The sequence below is a fragment of the Panthera uncia genome (genome assembly GCF_023721935.1).
Source record: "Panthera uncia isolate 11264 chromosome C1 unlocalized genomic scaffold, Puncia_PCG_1.0 HiC_scaffold_4, whole genome shotgun sequence".
Taxonomy (NCBI): Eukaryota; Metazoa; Chordata; class Mammalia; order Carnivora; family Felidae; genus Panthera; species Panthera uncia.
Window position 1 is genome coordinate 77,852,958 of NW_026057585.1, and position 19,077 is coordinate 77,872,034.

Genomic DNA, 19,077 nt, shown 5'->3' on the forward strand with positions numbered 1-19,077 from the left:
GTTATTTCATTTAATCCCCTCAACTTCCTGTAGTCTCAAACAGCTTTAGTGGTTGAGTGTCTCTTGCCAGGCCCAGGGCTTTGGTTAAAGCAGAGCATACATACTTCCAGCCTTTCCTCCATTCCTCCTTTCATATAGGTGGGATGAAGCAGTGAACCTTCTTGGGAAAAGAAATCACATCTTTGGACCTTTCCCTAGGAGATGCTTCCTGGACTTTATGTTCCCTTAACTCCCAGCATCTTTGTCTGATGACACACCTGCAAAGAACTGGGGAAGAGCATTCCAGGCAAAGAGAACAGTGAGTGCAATGACCCTGAGGCACAAAACTAAGCAACAAAAAGGAAACTAGTGTGGCTAGAGCAAAGGGAATGATGAAGAGAATAGTTGAAGGTTGGAAGTAGACAAAGTCCAGGTCATTGCAGGGCTTAGTATGAAGGTGTACCAGTAAAAATAGACCAGTTGAAAGTTACTTCAGTAGTCCTGAGGACGAGGGTAGTGGCAGAGGAGATAAAAGAGGATGGACCTTCTGATGCATTGGGTGTAGGGAAAGAAACAGGACTCCTCCATTTCCAGCTTGAGCAGCTGGGTGGGGAGTGGTACCATTTACTGAGAGGGAAACTGTGGAGCAGGTCAAGATTTGAGAACCTGGTCACTTGCTCCATTTTGGACATAAATTTGAGATGCCTGGTAGACAATCCAGTGGAGACACACATCCTGATACACATGCAAGCCTCGAGTTCAGGCAGAAGTCCCCAGGGAACACCAACAGAGGTCAAATAGAGAACGAGCCAGAGTTGGAACCATGGAAGTCGGAGAAAACCAGAATTTGGGAGCCACAGAGAAGAGAGTTTCAAAAAAGAGAAAGTGGTCAGCCTATCAAGTGCTGCTAAGTCCAGAGAAAAAGCCCTTTGGATTTGACATTGTGGCTGTTGATCACCTTGCTGAGTGGATTTCGATAGACTGGTGGGGGTAAAAGCCAGATTGAAGTGGGTTAAAGAGTGAATTGGGGGTGAGGAAGTGGAGGTAGAGGTATAGCAATCTTTCAAAAACTTTTAACTGCAAGGGAAATAAATGGGGAAGAGACCCTAGAACGTGAGTGCTTTGGGGAGTGATGTAGTAGATGATTGTGTAGATGGAGAGACTGATGGATACAGGAAAGAAAAGATGCCTAGCGAATGAAATCCTCAAAAAGAGCCGAATTAGCATCGGGGACACACACACACACACACACACAGAAGTAACAGATGCTGACACAGCAAACAGACCCACTCTCTATACCGCCTCACACAGAGGTGCCCACAGCCCCTTCCAGTGATTCCTCCTTAGAGGCCCCTTGCTCTCTTGAGAGGCAATCCAGGCCTGGGCTGAAGAAGGACAGGGAGGTTTCATACCCAATGAATAGGTTTTATTAAGAATGAGAAAGCCATCGGAGAGTCAAAGAGGTACATGGACTGCAGGGTCAAGAGAAACAACAGCAAGTACAAAATCCCCATGACAACCTCAGGGTCCCTGATACAATCTTTCTTCCTTCCCGGCCCACCCACAGCCCTTTGCGAGCAAAAACTCCCTCTCCATGCTGGTCCAGCCGGACGTCTTGGTGCGTAAGCAGAAAACAGTGAAATGAGTCCTCCACTCATTGGGATAAATAAGTTGCACTCGACATTTTTAAACTTTCAAATTTAATTACAACACACATAAATAAATAGGACAAACAGCAACAGGACTGTGAAGTGCAGCCTGGATTCAAGTTCTGTAATTTGTGCTTTATCTTTGCTCCTTGGGGTTTCCTCCCGCCCACTTCTTTCCAAGAGTGGGATGGTTCCAAGAAACCCACGGGGGCCCCCTGCCAGCACCCCTTTGCTGGGGGTAGGAGATTCTGGGATGAGGCCACCAACTCCTCAGCACCTCTGGTTAACAATTTCCCTCCTGCCATCAGTAAAAACAGCAAGGTTTTGGCCTCTAGGAGTATCCACCGCTGCCCAGGTGCCCTGAGGCACAGGGCTCAGCCACAAAACCAGGCTTCTCCATGCCAATTCCCTGTCCAAGCACTTCTCAGCAAGCAAGGGTCAGAAAATTGCACCCATGCGACAGACATCTGGGCCCCTAACTTACCAACAAACCATCACAGAGAGGCCACCTCCCCTTCTCCCTCTCACCCACGGTCTCTGGATGAATGTTCTCTTTCTGGCCTGACTCAAGCTCCACCTTTTAATCCGTTCAGGCCCACCCCCAGGAACTAAGGCCTCATTTCAGGCCTTGGGAAACGCTCTGGGATGAGGCAGTGGAAGAAGCATTTATTTCCTGTGCTTGGCATCCTTCTCTGAAGCCTTGGTGTCACCATGCCCACTGCCCGCACCACTTAGAAACATCTTGTCCAGCCCCTTGAGTGACTCCAGCAAGTAGTTCTGGAAGGCAGAAAGGGCAGCACAGATGGCGGGCCCACCAAAGCCATGGGTGATAAGGCTAAAGTGTGTCAGGCAACTCTGTACTCCGGGCTCCAGGATGAGTGCTGGGCGGCTGTTGCCCAGTGGTGAGCGATCCTGAGCCATCAAATCTGCAAACTCCTTGCAGATCTGCCTGGTGGAGGGAGGAAGCAGGGGTGGAGGTTAGAGGACAAAGGTCTGAGCTGAGAGAAGGACCTGTGTGCAGGGCAATTTTTATATATTTATGATTGCTGACACTGTCAATAGTCTGCAAATGATGGTCATACCCATTTTACAGAAAAGGAAACTGGTTTGGAGACATTAACTGACTTGCCCAATGTCACACAGCTAGTAAATGGCATATGCCAATACCCTACAATCTCTGCCTGTGGATGTCCTACCCACATTCACAATCCAGCTCTACTACCTTATCCAGGAAGCTTTCCTTGATCCCTTCCCCACTCCCATCCCAAACACCCAGTGCTTCACAGAGCTTTTTCTTTGAAATAATTAGGGAACAATCCAGAATCTGCCTTGAAGAACTAAAATAATAGTTAGTGGTGAATATGAATTGAAGCCTAGATGCTGTGCCAAGAACACTGTATGCGTCATCTCACTTAATCCTCACAACAGATACATACTGTTATTAACCATTCTCACCACGTAAGAAAACTGGTTTCAGATAGGTTTGGTGACCTGCCCAAGTGACTAAGCTGGGATTTGAGTCTAGCTCCAGTTCATGGCCACTATTCATTTCTTTGCATCCTGCATGTGGCTCAGGCAGGAGAACATAACTCCTGTCTCACCTCTGCATCACTGTGGAAGCCAGTCAGCATTTTACACATGACCAGGCCCCAGAGTTGATGAGTTCATTGATGAATGAGCGAGGAGAGCCCTGTCCTGGATATGTTTCTCCAGCTACGATATGAACTCAAACGTCCCAGGAGACACAGCAGTTCTTTGAGTCTGTGACTCCATTTCTGCCTTAGAAGCCCTGAAGGAGGGAGAGTGGAGGTGGGGGACTGGATGTTGTTCTAAGCAGCAGGTGTGAGGGCAGGATACAGCCAGAAAGTCAGTTGCGGTGGGTGGGGTTTGGGCTGGCCAGATTGTAGGGTCCTCAAAGGAGTCTGGACTTAACCCTTCTTACCTCTTTCTGCCTCTTCTTGCAATGGGACCCTTCTAAAAATGAAATCTGAATGGAATACCAGTTCATTAAGTAGGCCTTAAGGCATCGCACAGAACGTAGTTTGAAAATCAATGCAGTAGCTGGGGGCGGGGGGGCATTGAAGGTTCTCGGGCAGAGGAGCAGTGCATGTGCAGGAAATCTGAGGGAATGGTTGGGCACTGGGATGAGGTCTAGGAGTGAGATTAGGAGACCAGAGTTGAGGTTGTAGCATGTGAGTGGTGGTGAGGGAGCCACCAAGGGGATTTGCAGAGGCGTCAGGTGTGAAGCAAGGACAAGAGAGGGTCAACTTGCAGCTCGGTATGTCTTGGTTCCCTGAGGGAAGTCACTGGAGCAAAAGGGCCTATGGGCAAGGCTTAGGCAGGGGAAGCAAGACCACCATGTTGGGACTGGGGCTGGTGATGCCATGGGGCAGTGTACGGACGTGTGGGACGCACACATGGGCCTATGTAAGCCTGGCTGTGACACCATTTTTGCTGATGCATAGAACCCAGAAATGTTCACGTGTCCATGTGTGTCCCTGTGGGGCCACTTGCACATCATGTGTACATGTGAGTGGTGTCCAGTGCACCCATGCTTGGTGTTTGTGTCTGCATTGCACCTACACGTGCCTATGCATGGCGCCCATGACAGCCTGTGCATGGTGCCCCAAAGCACCCATGCGTGGCACCCTCACTCACTTGGCGGCCAGCAGCATGCTCTTGCGGCTGTGCAGTTCCCCGGGGTCAGCGTGCTGTCGGCACAGGTACTCGGCAGCTGCCTTGGCTGGGAACTCAGTCTCACAGACGTAGCCAAAGTCTCGGGCCAGGTGCACGGCCTCTCCTGTGGGGAGGAGAGGCAGAGCAATAAGCTGTCACTACAGCCAGGTGTACCTCTGAGCCTGGAGCACAGCCTTGGACCTCAGACCCCCTGGCCAGGGGCTATTCTGCCCCATCCTGCTTCTATAGATACTTCCTATGGTTTCCCTCCCAGAGCAGCCTCAGACCTAATCCCGTTGCTCTTGGGGCCGCGGAGGATGGTCTCTGAGCTCAGGGGTGGCAGCTGAGGCCACCATGTATCCCAGAGCCTGGGGTTGAGATGATCGAGCCCAGAGTTGTCAATGTCCAGGGAAGGGACTTTTACCCCCTCATCCCTTTACCACCTCCAAACACTGGCCACGCCTCCCCTACCCCCACCTCACCCCCATGCACCTGCATGTGTACGCATGCCCATGCACATAAAGACTATACACATGTATCACACACACCCCTTACTCATACATGACACACCCTCTTGTCTCAGGGACAGCCACACGCTGTCACACTGGGTGACATAGTTCCCCTCATGCTCACACTGACACCCATCCTCAGGCCGCACTCACCCTCCACCAGTGAAGTCAGAAGTGTCACATTGGCGGCCTTGCGACGGCCAGCTGGCAAATTGAGCCCAATCTTCTCTAGCCGTTCGCGCAGGCAGCGGCCCCCATTCTTGGACTTGGCCCTTGACATGCACAGGGGAGAGAGACAAACAGACACTATGAAGACAAGAAAGAAGCATATGTCTAAGTGATCCCAACAGGCCCTTTCTGCCTCCAACAGCCTGTGCCAAGGCTTGGGTCTGGCCCTGGGGATGTTCAGGGGCCTCTCTCAGCCTCTTCCCAATATCTTCCTAACCTCACTGGCTTTGCAGCCAAGATGGGGGTGGGGGGTCTAGCACCCTGCTGTAAGAGCTACTCATATCTCTCCAATCCTCTCAACAGCAGGGATAGCCTGGGGCAGGGAAGGGTAGGCCAGAATCTTGGGGTCCTTTTTCCCCACTTGAGCATACAATCTGAGCCATACACAGATACCCAGGGACACACAGACCCATGTGCAGAACATGCACACAGAGAGACATAGGGACACACAGTCACCCAGGGACACATATATAAACACACACAAATGAACACACACCCAGGGCAATAACAACACACACACATACCCACAGAGTCAGGCATATGCAGACACACGCAGACTTAGACACTCAGGGACACAGAAACACATGTTCACACCAAGCCAGGATCCCAGGGACATATGTATTGACAGTCATGGACTCATACAAGCCTCTCTGGGGTGCTCAAAGAGACCAAGAATAGAGATACGCCCACATGTGCACAAATGCAGCCTCCACACAGAGCTACAGACCTGTAAACACACATATGTCTACCTCCAGAAGCACGTGCAATCACACACAGAGCAGGACACACTCCAGCCAACACACCCCACTAGAAGTAACACAGGAAACCCACACTCATGAGAACATATACTTCTGGCTGTCCCCCCCCCCCCACACACACACACACTGTCCTCAGACACATCAAAACTCCCAGCCCTGACGCACAACTACTCTACCCAGGCACAAGGATGTGCACTGAGAGGGACAGACACCAAACTATGAAGACAGACCATGGACTTCAAAACACAAACACACCAGAGAGGTCCATGCTCCACAGGGAATGGGGTGTCCCTTCCTTGGGGCAGGGGATAAGACAGCATTTTCTCTTCTCCAGACCCAGCCTTGTCCGTTCTGCCCAAAATGGTTAAGCCCTCCATCCCTTCTCTGTGACCAGGCTTCTTTCCCCACCTCCACCCCCAAGCCCACAGACCTGTAGGAGCTGCTGGGGACCTGGGCCTGCCCCCCAGAACAGGCACAGTTCCCCAAAGAGGCAGAAATGGAGATGAGGCTGTGGCCTGGGGTGAGACTGGCCCCTCTCTGCTCCCCTAAGGAGATGTGAAATGACCTCGGATTTGGGCAGGGAACTGTGGGCTGACTGTCCTACCTGCGAAGGACACCGCCCAGGAGGGAGGCATTGAGGCACTCGGGAGGTGAGAGTCGCCGCTGGACCTCCCCCACCGTCACCTTGTACTTGGACGTCGAGCTGAGCAGAGAGAGCCGGCCTGGCACAGAGCAGAAGACCTCACTGGGGTTCGTGATGCCACCAACCAGGCTGTCTTTGGCCAGTGAGAGGGCCGAGAGGCTGCTGGCTTTGGAGGGGATGGGAACTGCAGAACAGAAGCAAGAGCAAGGGAGAGAGAAACACTGAGCCAGGGACCACAGGGCACCGGCTCTAGCCAGCTGTGCAGTGGGAGAGTCGAGGAAGCACTGACTGTGTGCTGGGCACCGTGCCACATGCAGGCACACAGCTGAGTCTAAACATCACAGCGCTTGAGGGCTATCCTACTGTCCCTGCTTCCCAAAAGAAGAGACTGGGGCACGCTGAGGTTAACGTGATTCACTCGAGTCCACTCAGCTAATGGGTGGTGGAAATTGAACCTGGAATTGCCTGGGTCCTGAACCTGCGTTCCTTTGCTGAGCGAGGCTGGTTCCTTATTAAAACCCAAAAAGCTTCTGCAGAGTCCTGGAGTCTGGGCAGGTGCAACCAAAGAGAAGGTTGGAAATACAGAGACAGGCTCCCTGAGTCACTGCAGCAGGGCCCAGCTAGGTCTGCACAAACGAAAGGAGTCCCCAGCTTCCCTGCCTGCTTGTGATCCCCACATTCCACCCTCAGACCAGTGAAGGCCTGGAGACTTTGGACTCCCACATGTCAGGGGCAGGAAGGTTATGCCCCCATTAGGCCTCTGATGCTGTCCCCCTCCCTACCAAGTCACTATGGGATGCTCAAGGAGACAAGAATAAAGAGATACACTCCACAGCCCCTTTCCCCAAAACTATCTACTAATCTATGTAGGACAGAGAAGGGACTCTTTTCTCAAACCCACTTAGATGCTCTTGGCTCAGAAAGAAAGTTCTTCCCATGGTCTAACCTCCATGCTCTTGCTTAGCCTCAAGTGGAAGAGAAAAAAATCGAAGTACTTGCTTCCACTTGGGCTTCTCTTCCTCCAAGGAAGTGAGAGCCTTGGGAGAGACGGTGGTCCTTGTGTGTGGGTTTGGGGTGTGTGTGGATTAGTGGGAAGCCTGGGGCCAACAGTTAACTGAACACTCGCTATGCTATGTGCTACATGGATAACTTCACTGAATCCTCAGAACAATCCATGAGGGGGCTATGTTTACTATTCCCATTTTATAGATGAGGAGACTGGAGCCCAGAGAGGTGAAGCAGTGTGCCTGAGATCACACAGCTGCTAGACTGAGAACCAGTAGCAAGCCCTGGACTGTGGCCTCAAAGGCAGCACTCTTAGCCCTAAGCCATTCAGCAAATATTTGCCGAGCACTGTGTGCCAGGGAACCCAGAGGTAAGCAAGGCTGACCGGTTCCCGGCCTGGCAGAGCCCCTCCAGCTTTTCTGTCTCTGGATGTGCATTCCCACCTTCCACCAGGCCCCCCAGCCAGAAGCCTCAGTGGTGCCCTCCACACTGCCCTCTCCCACCACATTCTGTCCGTCACTTTGCCCTGAGGCTCTCATTTTCCCACTGGGCCCTGGATGCAGTCACTTCTCCACAGGTGCACAGACGCTCACTCACTTCCTGCCCCAAATTTGGCACAGCTCTGTTCTGGTCTCCCTGCCCTGCTTCAGAGGGGTCTTTCCAAAACACATTGACCTCCAGACTAAAACCCATCAGTGCCCATCACTTCCCTGTGAATCAAATGCCAGCGTCATGCAGGCAGAATGATGTCGCCTATCATGAGTGCCAACTGTATACCAAGTGGACAGCTCTGTGAGGTAGATACTATTACCCATCCCAATTCCAAACTGAAGAAACTAAGAGTTCAGGAGATTCGAATGGATGGTACAGCAAGTAGGGAGCAGAAATGGGTCTTGAACTCTGATCACAGACTCCAAAGTTCACATCCTTAATCATAGTGCCTTCCATATAACACCCTCTTTGTGTTCTGGCTGCTGCCTGCCCCTCTTGCCTGGTTCCACAGTTGTCCTCTAGGCTCTTAACCCACACTGATCAACAGAAATATACTGTGAGCCACATATATAAATTCAAGTTTCCTAGTACCCATTTTTAAAAAAGTGAAAAGAGAGGTGCCTGGGTGGCTCAGTCAGTTAGGCTCTGACATCAGCTCAGGTCATGATCTCACAGTTCGTGGGTTCGAGCCCACAGTTCGTGGGTTCGAGCCCCATGTGGGCTCTGTGCTGACAGCTCAGAGCCTGGAGCTGCTTTGGATTCTGTGTCTCCCTCTCTCTTTGCCCCTCTCCCGCTCACACTCTTATCTCTAAAAAATGTTTTTAAGTAAAAAAAAAAAACATGTGAGGTCAATTTTAATATATTTTATTTTCCCCCACATGTCAAAAATACTAGCACGGAAACACGTAATCACTATTTGAAAATTACTAATGAGCCATTTTACCTTCTTTCCTTGTACTTAGTCTTCAAAATTCAGTGCGTGTTTTGCATTTATAGACCATCTTAATTTGGACTAGCCACATTTCAGGTGCCCAATAGGCACATGTGCCTGGTGGCTCCCACAGTGGACAGCGCAGCTCTAGACTTCAAAGAGGGAGCACAACAGGTAACAAGTAAGCAAGGTGTGGGGGACCGGGGGCGCCCTGTGGAAAGCCGCTACTTGGCTGAGGGTTACCCCTCAGGACACACCAACAGTGCCAGAACTCCAGGTTGCTTTGTTTGCTGATGAAACCAGGATTCTGGATTTCTATGTGGAATCTCTGGACCTTTGAACCCTGATGACCAATTCAAGAATTTAAAAACCCAGCACAAGCTGCATGGAACACAGTGAAGTGCCACCTGGGATGGGGGACCATCAGCGTGTGAGCTCTTTGAGCCCCACAGAACTGCTCACCGTCCATCCCCATCCCCACCCCCACCCCCACCCCCACCCCCACCCCCAGCAGGCCTCCTCCTTCCCAAGTATCAGTGCGGGCACCATCCCCAGGGCATAGCTTCCTGGCCCCACGACCCCAGCCTCCTGTCTCCCTCCAGCCCTGACCTTACCACACTGAACCTTCGTGTCTGCTTCCACAGCTGTCTTCCCTCCCAGCCAGCAGTGCCTTGAGGGCAGGGTCTTGGCATAAATGGGCATCAGTGAATGTGGGATAAATGAGTGGAGCAAGGGCCCTTGAAACCTGAAATGGGAAAAAGAGTGATGGCCCACAGCCCAGATTGGGGGAGAGGGTGGGCACTGGGAGAGCCTCATCCCTTTGTTAGTGATTGGTAGTAAAAGTGCCCTTCCTCCTGGGGTCCCCACTCAGGCACCAAGGAGGGGCCAAGAGATGAGGGAGAGGTGGAAAAGGGCGGGGGTTGGGGTGGTGGTGGTGGTGGTGGTGGAATATAGGGAGAATGAACAGCACACACTCTACCCCAGGCAAGTTCCCTGTCCCCAGAGCAGGACCAACTAGGGTGAGGCAAGTAAGGCACTCGCCTTGGGAGCAAAATTTAAGGGGGCACCAAAAACTCAGCAAGCACGATAAATGGTACTTTAATCCAATCTTTTAAAAAATATAAATTAATGTAAAAAAGCCCTGGTGACAAAATATCAACATTTTAATTAGAAACAGGCTCTGATCCTGCCTCGCTGACCTTTTCCTAATCCCAGTCCCCTCCCAGAGTGCGGAACAAAGATATCCTAACTCAACAGACACATGGACACAGGACAGGCAACCAGAGCCATCCCCACCTCCCGCCCCAGTGTCTCCCAGGCCTGTGTACAGGCTCCCTCTTCACCTCTGTCCCTCTGCCTTGAGGGGACTTTTTTGGGGGTGATGGAACTATCCTATATCGTATTGTGGTAGTTATATGAGTATATGTTTATATTTGTCAAAATTCAGAGAAATGTACACATAAGGTTACTTATACCTCAAGCTTGACTTAAAAAAACAAACCCTACAAATTAATAAGTTAAAAATAAAAAGAAGGGCAGAATGACTATCCTCCCTCCCATGACCCCTAGCCAGAGGGAGTAGTCAGAAGGAACAGAAAATTCTCTTCTCCAGCAACCTCCTCCATCCCAACTTCTATTCAAACGAGGGGCTCCCTGAGGCCAGGCCCCATAAGACAAGAGGGAGACCGAGGCTGTGTGGGGCTGTTTGTGAATGTGCAAACAGGGACATATGTGAGCATACGTGTGTCACAAATGACTCTACACAAACCATGATGCCTGTCACGGACAGAGCAAGGAGCAAGATTGTGCATGTGTGCACCTACTCACTGAAGGAGCGCTGATCCCCAGCTGTACACACAGACATAGTTTCTGCCCTCCTGAGTGTTGTAGGAATGTGGCAGCATGCATATGGATATCTGCGAGTGCTTTTGCTCCTGTTGATACAGTTATACAGAGTGTATGCTGGATTTATGCAAATACAGGTGCTGCTAAGTATAGGTGCATGACAGGTGGACGTGTGTTTGTGTATGTGAATGACAGACTTTGCTGCTTCCCCCCACTTGTCCTCAGAGCTTCTTCCCTCAAAAATGGCAAGAGGGACGGAACCCAAGGTTAGGAAGGGGATGGCATGAGAAAGGGACAGTCATGGAGGTAAGAATTAAACTAGCACAGACTACAAAGCAGGGACACGGGTGTTTGCCTCCCGCACCGCAGTGACTCCCGAGGCTGAAGTGGTATATTCATGGTGTCCCACCCCACACCCACCCCCATCACACAAGCAGAAGCCATTTACACACACACACTCCTACTACAGACACAAGAGCACCTAGTTGTTCAACGCGTCAGACAAGACTCACACCTGTCTACACACTCCATCCACAGGTGGTAGATACTGTCTGACCACTGAATGTGGGGAGTGTGCAACAGATTCTCCCAGAAGGCTGGTTAAAATTTCAATTCCGTCTAGAAGAAAACATAGGAGAAAAATCTTTTTGCTGGGAAACGAGTTCCTGGATACAACCCTAAAAAGCATGATCCATAAAAGAAAATAAAGTGGACTCAGTAAAATTAAAAATATTTGCACCTCAAAAGACGTTATTAAGGGAGCACCTGGGTGGCTCAGTTGGCTAAGTGTCCAACTTCAGCACAGGTCATGATCTCGCAGCTCGTGGGTTCAAGCCCCATGTTAGGCTCTGTGCTGACAGCTCAGAGCCTGGAGCCTGCTTTGGATTCTGTGTCTCCCCCTCTCTCTGCCCACCCCCAACTTGGACTCTGTTTCTCTCGCTCAAAAATTAATAAAACATTTTTTAAAAATTAAAAAAAACACACTATTAGGAAAATTAAAAGACAAGCCATAAACTTGAAGAAAATATTTGCAAATCACATATCTGATCAAGGATGACAATCCAAAATATGTAAAGAAGCCTTGTAACTCCATAATAAGATAAACAACCCAACTGGAAAATGGTCACAATATGTGAATAGATATCACTAAAAATGATACATGAATGGCTAGTAAACACGTGAAAAAGTGCTCGATATCGTTAGTCATTAGGGAAATGCAAATTAAAACTATACTGAAGTACACTAGGATGGCTATTATAAATCAATCAGGTCTAGGTGAAGATGTGGAGAAACTGGAACCCTCCCACGTTGCTAGTGGAAATGTAGAACAGAAGAGCCCCTTTAGAAAATGGCATGCCAGTCTCTTAGAAAATGAAATACAAACTTACCATAACATCCAGCAATTTCATTCTTAGGAATTTACCTAAGAGGGATGAAAACATATGTCCACACAAAGACATGCATATGAATGATCACAGCAGCATTATTCCTAGTAGCCAAAAAGTGGAAACAATCCAAGTGTCAGCTGATGAATGGATGCATGAAATGTGTTTCCTCCGTGCAATGGAGTACAGCTCAGCAACGCGAGAAGAAACCAACTACTCTCACCTGCTATGACACGGATGAACCTCAAAAACATTATGTTTAGTAAAAGAAGCTTGATGCACCGTTTGCATATTTATATATTCCTTTGATATAACATGTCCAGGATAGGCAAATTTATAGAAAGAAAGATCAGTGGTTGGCTAAGGCTTGAGGTGAGAATAAGAATTAACTACAAACGGGAATGAGGGAATTTTGGGGAGGGTGATGGAAATGTCTTAAGACAGATTGTGGGGCCACCTGGGTAGCTAAGTTTGTTGAGCCTCTGACTCTTGACTTGGGCTCAAGTCAAGATGATCTTACAGTTTGGATGGTGAGTTCAAGCCTCACATCAGGCTCCTTGCTGTCAGTGCAGAGTCCACTTCAGATCTTCTCTGTCCCCCTCTCTCTGCCCTTCCCCACTAGCATTCTCTCTCTCTCTCTCTCTCAAAAATAAATGAACTTTTTAAAAAAAGGCAGATTGTGATAATGGCTACACAAGTCCATAAATTTACTAAAAATCATCAAATTATACTCTTAAATGGGTGAATTTTAGGTATGTAAGTTTTACTTCAACAAATCTGTTAAAAAATGCAAGTTCCAGGGCCACACTTCCACAGACTCTCACTCAATAGGTGTGGAGTGGTGCCCAGGAAATCTGCATTTAAAAAAATTTTTTTAAATTTTTTTTAACGTTTTTATTTATTTTTGAGACAGAGAGAGACAGAGCATGAATGGGGGAGGGGCAGAGAGAGAGGGAGACACAGAATCGGAAGCAGGCTCCAGGCTCTGAGCCATCAGCCCAGAGCCCGACACGGGGCTCGAACTCACAGACCGCGAGATCGTGACCTGAGCTGAAGTCGGACGCTTAACCGACTGCGCCACCCAGGCGCCCCCATTTAAAATTTTTTTTAATGTTTGTTTATTTTTGAGAGAGACAGACTGCAAGGGGGGAGGGGCAGGGAGAGAGGGAGACACAGAATCTGAAACAGGCTCCAGGCTCAGAGCTGTTGGCACAGAGCCCGATGCGGGGGCTCGAACTCACAAACTGTGAGATCATGACCTGAGCCAAAGATGGATGCTTAACTGCTTAACCCATAGAGCCACCCAGCCGCCCCGGAAATCTGCATTTTTAAATAAGCATCTCCAAGAGATTCTGATGTATGTGGCTCCTTAGCCCACACTTAGGGTACACTGGTCCCCATGGCAGTGGGGTGCAGCTGGAGAAAGGTAGACAGGAGGGGTATTGACACCCCTCCCAGCCCACTGGAGCCTCCTCATCTCCCCTGGGTGGCTAAGTTTCCTTCGGGCTAACCTTCACTCCCCTGTCCCATGTGGCCCTCAGCTACCATCCAAACTCTGTCTGCATGGGCACTGGTTTTTCAGTCTCTTGCTGGAGCAGAGGCCTGGGAGGCGAGTGAGGCAGGAATGCAGAAGTGCCAGATCAGATCCTGTCTTTATGCAAAACTCGGATTTTTGTTTATCATGGATTTTTGGCAATACCTCTTATTTTAAATTATTGCATTGAGATATATTATTTATCTAAACCTTGCCTCAGAGGTGAGTAGTTCACTTACCTCACCCTAGGCCTGGCCCTGTAGAGATGGACTTGGAAGTCCAGACCCTCCCCCTCCCTTTCCTTCCCAAGAGCCAAGGAGAGCAGAGGAGAGAGTGGCTATTTCCCTCAGCCCCTGCCTTGGAGACCCTGAGAGAGATTGGACCACAGAGCCCACCCTCAACTAGGCAACCACCCACTCTCCTGGTGGGGAGGAGGTATTTTTCTTAATTCTCATTTTAACCACTCCCCTCCAGCTGTGGCTGTAGAAACCCCGCAGATTTCAACCTGTTTAACCTGTCTGGCTTTTTCCACAGTGGAGGGCATTTGCACATGCTGTGCCTAGTGTGGTGAAAATATCGTAGCCCTTTGTACACCCTCTCTCCCGGTGCACTCAGACTTCAAAACCCATCGCTCATTCATTCAACAAACACGCATGCACCTAGGGAGACCCATCCTAACCTCTCCTGTAGGAAGCCCCCCAGCCTCAGACACTCAGTGCTCCTCCTCTAAGCTCCCAAGCCACCAGTAGAGATCCGCCTCACTACCTTTCTCCGCTAGAGAATGTTCCCATCCAGGTCTGTCTCCCCCACCAGTCCCACCTGCTTTCTGTGCCCCTAGGAAAGATTGTAAAACTGTAGGTGACAAACATGGGCAGAAAATGGAGGGCTCTTCGCTTCTCCTTGGGTCGGCCTCGGCTCCGTCTGCCACCCCCGGACCCACACCCTGGCTGCAAGGGGCAGCAGACCGGGAAGTGTGTGATGGGGGCGGAGGCTTCGCTTCCCTCCCCTCCAGGACAAGTGCCTAGAGTAGCGAAAGTTTTACAACCAGGGTCTGGGCTCTCGGGAGCTTCCAGGCTCCCCTCCCCGGCGATACCCTGTGGTTGGAAGGCTGCTTCTGGGGTAGGGCTGGGGTTGCCTCCGTTTCGCACCCAGGATCTCAACTGCCCGCGACACAGCTGCCGCTCCCTCCAGGGCCGGGAGGAGCTGGAGGAATCTGATGCGTCAGCCAGCCAAGAATGACTTTCTGTAATTCCAGGGCCCAGGCAGGCCGGTGGGGCCCCCACCACCCGCGGCAGGTGTCAGAGGTCTTCAAGATATTACAGGGGCTCCCGATGTCATCGGTAGGGCCTGAGGGCGAAGAAGGGCGCAAATTCACGCCCCACCCCACCCCCGAGTCCCGCAGCGACAGCGGAAGTCCCTGGCGAAAAGTGCCCGCTGCGCGCAGGGCTCTAAGCCCGGCCGCCTGCTTAGCCACAGGGGCTCCGCGCCGTCACCTGCCTAGGCAGCCGCTTAGGTCAAGACCTCCGGGACCAGCTCTGCCTCGGCTTTTGCAAAGCTCGAAAGCGCCGGCACTGACCCTCTCTCCTCCCCAAAGGCGCGGCGCGCGGGCCCAAGCCCAAGCTCGCGGCTACGGAACCGGGCCCTCCCCTCCGCAGGGGTCCCCGGCTCTCACCCCTCTCCCTTTGCTGCAGCGCTCCCGGCCGTGTGACCCGTCGTCCGGAATGGGGCGCTCAGGTCGCCGCGCTCCACCTCGCTGCGCTCTCCCACCGACAGGCTGGCACTGCGGTGCGGCGGGTGTGTGCGCCCCCGGCCCCGACGTCTGGCGCGGCACCAGCGCCCACATCTTCCCCGCGAGGCCCAGCGGGCAGCCCCTCTGGACAATCCGGCCGCACTCACTGCGGTCTTAGGACCGCCATCGGGGATTCCGGCGCACACCAAGGACCCGCAATTTATGGCAGCTGATGTCCTTTGAGAGAAACCAACTCGGGGCAATTCCAGTTCCTCCTTGCAGCCAGTTTCCTGACCTGCTTGTGGATTGGGGTTTAAGGTACTCAGAGCCCCAGCTGATCCTTCTACCCTTCCCCAGGGCAGAGGATCCCGAGTTCCTTCCCAAAACGCAAGGGGCTGGCCTCCCCGAGGGAGTCAGTGTGCCTAGCCCCCCCGCCCCCCCAGGCTCTCCAGCCCGGGCAGAAGTCGGGAACTGGGGGCCCAGCGACAGGCTCTTCTTGCCAACTGCAGACCGAGCTCTTACTTCCGACGGGTTCCAAAAAGTCCACTAAACCAACGCAGCGCCTGCAACCTCAGCTCCTGCTCCAGGAAGCGGGGGTTCCCAGCGTCCTCCCCACCTAAGTTCCAGGAAGCCTGTCCCTTCATCTTCCCTCCCCCCCCCCCCCACCCTCCATACTCTAGGTTGTCCAACTAACTCCCAGCCCCTGGTAACCCAGCCCCAACTCCTGGAAGTCCAGCCCCCAGCCCCCAATCCCACTCCAGCCCCCAACACGGGAGGGCAAACAAAGCCTGGGCTTGAATTCTTTCTTTTGAAAAACAACTGGAGCCAAATCCCACAGGAGCAGCACCTGCCCCAGGCACTGCAGGTTTCATAGAATTCCTCCCAGGACACCCACCCCAAATCTAAGGAGCCCACCCAAAGCCTGTACCCCTCTGACTCTCTGTCTCTTACTCTCTCTTTCTCACCTTTTCCTGGCACGTCCAGAACCCGGTCCCCCAAGCCGGAAAATCCACTGGAGGGCATGTCTCAAACCCCTGACTTTTACCAGTGCAGAGACACAAACACCCACCAAAACACACAGGGAGTGATCCTCACATGCTTAGAGATCCTCAGCACCAAAAACAAACAAACAAACAAACAAACAAACAAACAAATTCCAGGACACAACAAAGACCTTGATACACACATAGAGACCCCCAAACACTCAGAAATATACACTAACCTAGTAGGCACACATCACACACTTAGCAACAGACACACTTACACACCAAGAAATACCAGAAAGACACCTAGGAAAGAAACATATAGACATGTACAGGACCCTGAACTCACATCCAGGAGCAGGCAGGCCTTGGCCCTCCTGCACTCAGACTAACTGATGATATTCACACACCAACTCATATAACTCTAAATGTGTAAAGAGGCTCCTGAAAGAAGAGAAGACTCTTCAGGGAAACTCGAGTTTCTCCCACCCCCTAATCGACCCCAAGGCCCTGCTGGACAGGAAAGCTTGCCAGGCTAGGAAATGGTAAGACTCTGTAATGAGGAAATAATTTAATGAAATCCATGGGAATGGCATTCCCATTCCCACCTCTTAGGAGACAGGAAAGTAGTTTAACTTGTTCTGCAAATTAACTCCAGATCCAAAGTGCCCTCCCCTTCATAGAAAGAGGCCAAGCCCCTTTGCGGGGCATGGGTGGCCCAGGGAGCAGAGTGAGCAAGATAGGCCCAGCCCACCCCAGGCTGCAGGCTCTGGGGCCAACATGCCAACCTGCCCAGCTGCCCAGGCTCTGGCCAGAACCCCAGGCTTTGCTGCCCCCCTAATGGACTAGTAAGAGGGTCCGCTGGCCATTGAACCCAGCGACACATAGGAGGCAAACTCCACGGGGAAGGAAATGGGTCTCCACCCTGGGGAATGGGGTGGGGGGCCCAGTTCTGCCCTGGCAGATGCACGATGTTCCTTACCTTTCTTGATCACAGACTGGTCCAGAAGGCTCATTCCCGGCTCATCCATGGCCTGCAAATAGGAGAGGCAGTGGTAAGGGTGCTTGTGGACCTAGTCCCCTGTCATTTCCCAAGCTCCTGCAGTCCCTGGTCCTGGTCCTGTCTGCTCTGCCCTCTGCTCACCACCTACGCTTGGGGTGACCCGCAGGACCAGGACTGCCGTGCAGCTGGAGCCCTGGATACCTCGCCATGCCATGTAAAGGGGGAATTTTGAACCTTGGACAGGCAAATCCTCTGCTTCTCTCAGGGGGCACAGGCTGCCCCAGCGGGGGCTCAGATGCCCCACGCCGCCCAGCGGAGAGCTAGAGGAGTGGTCGAAACCCCTGCCCATTTACTCCACCGAGGGTTGCCGTGCAGTGAGTCGGTGCCAGGACGCCTTAATGGCCAGGCAGCATCTAACCCAGACGTGGGACTCATCCTCGGAGTGAGAAGTCGCAGGCTGAGAGAAAAGTCGGGCGCCCGCCTTCATCACCGTGCCTCCAGCCAAAGTCCTAAAATCACCGCGGCCGGTCCTGGCCCATCCCGGACCGTTCAGGCCTCACCTGCAGGTCCTCTAGGCCGGGCGGCGCCGCCAGCCCTGGGAGGCCGAGGGGCGCGTCGGCCAGGCCGTGCGCCCCGTCGGCCAGGCCTTGCAGGAGCCGGGGCACGGCGGTGGCGTAGTCGCGGCGCGGGTCGAGGCCCAGAGCGCGGGCGGGCGGCGCCAGCAGGCCGGGCGGCTCTTCGTGGGCGCGGGCGGCGGCGCGGGGCGCGGCCCAGGCGGCCTGGGGAGGCTGCGGCTGTGCCAGGGGTGCCAGGCCGCCGTACGGGTCCCCGGCCAGGTGGGGAAAGGCGGCAGCGGCGTCGGGCGCCTGGCCGTAGGGCAGTGGCGGCTGCGGGTAGGGCGGCGGGAAGTAGGGCGGCTGGAAGTCAACGGCGGCGGCGGCCGGCGTGTGGCAGAGTGGCGGCGCCGGCCCGTAGGCCGCCTGGGGCAGGGACGACAGGCGGGCCCCGCCAGTCGCTGCGCCCAGCCCGTCGGGGCGCTCCTGGGGAAGGAGAGGGGCGCGTTAGGCGGCCCGCTGGCAGCTGAAAGGACCTCGGCCCTAGAGGACCCTCCTCAGCTCGCGGGGATCCGGCTGCCGTCCTGCCCGCGTCCGGGGGCCTGAGGTCTGTCCCAGGGTGGCCCGCGGGCGCCGGAGCCTCGGGCTGGGACAGCGGTCTCTCGCGCGCGCACCCGCACCGTCCGCCGCTGGCCGAGTCCCTGTGGCCCCCTCCCTCCGAGGTTTCGTTGGAGGCGGAGGTCCGGCAGGTCCAGCACTCGGGGTCCCGGGCCCCGAGACTACTCACCATGGCGGGGTAAGTGTGCACCAGCATGGGGTGGGCAGCGCGGGGCACGAGGCGTGGCGGCGGCGGAGCCCTCGCCCGACGGCGAGCGCTGCGGTAAGAGGCGTGGGGAGCCTGCACAGCCCGCGGGGGTCCCTTTGGGGCGGCGGGGTGCCACTCGGTCGAGAGCCGGGCGGGCGGGCGTCGGGTCCTCAGCTGTGGGCGCCCCCGGGCGGATCCATGGAGGCGGGACGTGGGCCGGACGGGCGCTGATCACACTTGGAAAAGTCGGTCAACGGGTGCCCAGCGCCCGCCCTTCTTCCTCTGAGCGCAGCCCGCTCCATGCACTCCAGTTATAGTGGCGGGGGCGCGCTGGGCCTCCGGGGCGCGCATTAAAGAGACACGCTGTGG

At 53.3% G+C, this 19,077-nt stretch overlaps 1 protein-coding gene across 1 annotated transcript; it reads right to left on the reverse strand.

The window, feature by feature from the left end:
- Positions 1 to 2,099: 2,099 nt before the first annotated feature.
- On the reverse strand, positions 2,100 to 18,717 carry TFAP2E (transcription factor AP-2 epsilon). The gene is made up of 7 exons (XM_049618740.1): positions 18,691 to 18,717; positions 17,910 to 18,389; positions 17,329 to 17,380; positions 6,404 to 6,626; positions 4,967 to 5,085; positions 4,287 to 4,428; positions 2,100 to 2,577 (listed from the first exon to the last, which is right to left on the reverse strand). Exons 1-7 carry the CDS (start codon positions 18,715 to 18,717, stop codon positions 2,295 to 2,297), a joined length of 1,326 nt encoding a protein of 441 aa, XP_049474697.1. The 3' UTR covers positions 2,100 to 2,294.
- Between the last annotated feature and the right edge of the window lie 360 nt (positions 18,718 to 19,077).